Raw genomic sequence first — 4,098 nt, 5'->3', positions numbered from 1 at the left:
GTCTTCATAATATTACGCTAATACTAAGGCATTTGTGCTCCTGATTCTTGACAGCTGGGTAATCTGCAGGTGGATGGGCAGTGTGATCTTCAGACAGCCAGGCCAATGGTCTAGTGCTCTGGGTAGGATTGAGGTGTAAAACTGCACCCCTCAATATGGAAGGCAGTGGTTTTGTCACTGGCCAGGCTGTGAGTGTTCCTGGGCTTAACTGCAGCCTTTAGCACTTGCTGGGGAAGGGTTGCTGGATGATGCTCAGAGGCCTGCCAAGCCACAGAGTGAAGAGATGGTCCCCCAAAAGCAAATCTCACAGAGGAGCAGGTCTCACAAAAGGACTATTGCCTTTTCATCATATGTTGTTTCTTGAAATTTTTCTGTTTTGAACCATTTTGAGGGCAAGTGATGTTAAGTGTCAGACTAAGTTCTGATATCTGCTACATTGCCCGTTTAGCCACATAGAGTCATGTATGATAAATTCTGATTTTATTCTACTAATGAAGGTTTCCTAGTCTCTAAGCGGTGGCATGGATCCAACACAAGACACATTACATTTGTTAAGGACAATTCAAGAATAACCAAATGTCATTGATGGATAAAGACTGCCAGGAAAGAAATAAGGAAGAAAGCAGCTAAAAAAAAAGACTGAATAAAATCTAAAAAAAAAATCACAAAATATATTCAGCACAAGGTAATGAGGAAGAAAACAATCAAAATTCCTGTAAGAAGATCCCAGCATTACCACAAACTGATTGTCACTGAATCTTACCATTTTCTTTCTGAAGTTGCTCTGAAAGAGAAAGCAAGGGTGGGGGGAAATGATCTTAATTTAAACAGGACCAAAACAAATATACATGTTTTTCCTAAACTGTGTCAATAAGCGCAAATGTCATAGGTTAACTTCTTTAAAGGTTTATTATCAGTGCTATTAATTACATGAGTATGTCACTAAAATGTAGAGAGGGAAAAGGATAACAAGGCTTTATTTCAAATGGTAAATGATGGAATAAACTTTAATTTCAATATGTCTAATACTTTAAATAATTTCAGATTCAAATTTTCATAATACCCTAACAACAAATTTAGGAATCATTGCCTCATCATCAATTTCATGTCTTATTATATTTATCACAAACCATCCTAGCATCACAAATGCCCAGTAATTTCAACAAGTATTTGAACTCTATGGACTCATTATTATATGAATTACAAGCAGTATCACAACCAAGAGGAGAGTAAGGGCACATAACTTGCTATTTTTCTAACAGTTATATACTCAACTTTTGTGGTTTTATCTAAAAATTATTTGGCTGCAAATGCATTTTCATGTAATACATCAACTAAATTTTGTGCACCTTCTAGCATTATTTTAGAATTACATAAATAAATTTACATATCCAGTATTGGACAAGTATGTCAAACAATCATGATGCTTAAAAGTATATTTACATTTAAAAATAAGGTAGTGCCTTCCCAGATGGTAGGTAATCTTTTCACCCTATCAGAAAAGCGTTTTTGGTGGAGAGAGATTTAATATCTAGAAGGACCCATTCATCAATTTTATTCTCTCCACATTGCAGATTTCTGTCTGTATAGGCTGTACCATAGACCGAGCGATCTAAGTTTGGTCCCTGTTGTCTCTTACTAAATTGATAGATTGAAGCTTAACTCCAGATGTCTCTGATTAATCTCGAGTTGAGATTTTTTTTTTTTGTATGGTGTGACATGTGTATCCTATATCAGTTTTCTGAAGTCAACATTGCAGTATTTCAGCACCATTAGTACACAGAACTCAGGAGCAATGAGTTCAAAAAATACTATGTAACTTGGAAGACTAAAGAGTGTTATGCTGAGTCAAATAAGTCTCATAAGGACAAATACTGCACAAGACCATTATTGTAAAAATAGAAGGATAACTAGTATGAGGGTCTAATGAGGGAAAGGGTAGGATCAGAGAGGTGAAGATGGATGAGAGGAGGATAGATTTAAAATTTTTTCATTGATTTATATTAGAATATATTGCAACAAGAAATAAAGTGGTTAAGATATGAAGTTACCATCATTTTAGAAAACCTACAAGGAAGAAAATACAAGGAGTATTCTTCCCTTTAGATGTATTCAGTTCTTTCAAAGTAAAGGATAATACTCTGTGCTTGATTTCAACATTTATAAGTTTCTAGTTAGCATAAAAGAGTTATCAAGGAAAATATGCGATGCTATTGCCATTTGGTCATACTTTTCAAATCCAAATCTCTTGCTGACATCAAATTACTTTTAATGTCTATAACATATCAAAGATTCAACTTGAAAAAATTATTTCAAGACATTACATAGCCTTGCTGCTGTACTAATGAAACAGTCTGTATTTTAGAATATTAAAAGAAACAAAAAGAATAGAAAATTTAGGCAACTCTAATCTCTCTTGATGACTCCTTGTTACCCATTCCTCTGACCATCATTATTTCCTCATTATCATGTCATAAATTTGTCAGTCAGTAACCAAAAAGTTTTTATTTGACTGTTCCACAATTGACCTCAAGTGTATTAAAGCATAACTCTCGTATATCAGTAGGAATTCAAGTAATTTCATTTATTCCTGGGTTCAATCTTTTGCCAATCCACCATAACTATACTCATTGTTTTTATCTCACATATCAAGATATGGCATCCCTGAATATTTTGTACTTTCCAGACCTACCTTTCTCTTCCTTAATTTGGTCTTAAAAACAAATTAGAAAAAAAAAAGTTTTAAGAATCAACAGGTACAATAGATTATATGGTGAAGTTCTGACTAATAATAGGTGGGCAGATTAGTGAATCAAAAACATGTCTTATAATTTCTAAAGGAAGACTCCTAATCACTAAGCACTTCGAATGATTATACGACTATTTCAGCCACTAAAGTGCAAGTTTAAAGCAGAAAATTCAGGCTCACATTTCAAGAAACTTGTTCAAACACATTATAAAAATTTGGTTGCCTAAAAGAAGCATTCTTACCCTGTAATTTTGACCAAAACACCTACAACAAGAGCTCTGTCTAATACTTTGTCAGAGCAGATTGACACTCATCTCCCTCTGGACAAAAGGAGCTATTACTAGTACCATGAAGAAAAATTAAGAACTACTACATTTATTAAAGATAATTAAAGAATAAGAGTAATGTAATTGATGGGAGAGAGATACAGGAGAGAGAAATGGACAAGGAAACTTACAACACAATAAAAAAAGAATAAAAACCATAAAAGAGTAAAGTCATGCAAAATTCAATGGAAGTTATTTGCATAGATAAGAGAAGAAGGAAGACAGAAAAATCTCTGAAAGACCATAACTTGTCGATAAATTGAGTAACAGTGAAGCTTACCATTTGCTTTTTTAAGTTGTTCTAAGAAAAAAGTAAAGAAAAAAAACCACAATTATTTTCCAATAACAACAAAAGAATATATCCTCCTTTGTGCTTCCCATCAGATACATATGCCCTCTGATAGCTACTTTGAAAGCTAAACATAAAAATTGTTCTTTTTATTCTATATATATCTTATTGAAATATCCTGAAGGAAAGAGAAAGATAAGACATCAAAACAAATAGTGAGTAGAGAAATAATCTTAATGATGTTGTTGTTGTTGTTAAGTGCCCTCGAATGATATCGTGGATAAAATTTAAATTATTTGTGAATCTAATACTTCACAATGTTACGTTAATTCTAATTTTACCCTAATGAAACAATAGTCTAACTGTCAAAACATTTTCTTATTGTCATCATAAATGCAAAAGTCATCATCATGAATGCTAGTGATTGCAATAAAAGTTTTCTCTATACTGAACTTGGAATTGCATATGATACTAGCAGTATTACATTAGATCAGGATCTGTAACTTGGTAGCTTTTCTAGAGTTGCTATTTCACGGTTGAACTTCGATGTATTTGACTCCAAAGTTGGTTTCATGCAGTAAATTAAGTGGCTTAGTGTTCCCGATAATGTTGCCATCTAACAAAATTTAAAAAATAAATATATAAACAGATTTTCGTCATTACTAAGGTGCGCCTGATCCAGGCTATAGTCTTTGCAATTGAGTGCTATGCATCAGAGAGTTGGACAGTGAATA

At 33.2% G+C, this 4,098-nt stretch overlaps 1 protein-coding gene across 1 annotated transcript in view; it reads right to left on the bottom strand.

Moving 5' to 3' along the window:
- LOC102876129 (butyrophilin subfamily 1 member A1-like) overlaps window positions 1-4,098 on the bottom strand; it is a 128,496-nt gene that overhangs the window by 104,917 nt on the left and 19,481 nt on the right. Inside the window, exon 7 of the mRNA XM_006882209.1 lies at window positions 2,693-2,713. Within this exon, the coding sequence (XP_006882271.1) occupies window positions 2,693-2,713 (21 nt within the window). The remainder of the gene's footprint in view (window positions 1-2,692; window positions 2,714-4,098) is intronic.

This window comes from Elephantulus edwardii, unplaced genomic scaffold, assembly GCF_000299155.1.
Source record: "Elephantulus edwardii isolate Elephantulus edwardi_28Jun2011 unplaced genomic scaffold, EleEdw1.0 scaffold00017, whole genome shotgun sequence".
Taxonomy (NCBI): domain Eukaryota; kingdom Metazoa; phylum Chordata; class Mammalia; order Macroscelidea; family Macroscelididae; genus Elephantulus; species Elephantulus edwardii.
This window is presented reverse-complemented; position numbering and strand designations above follow the sequence as displayed.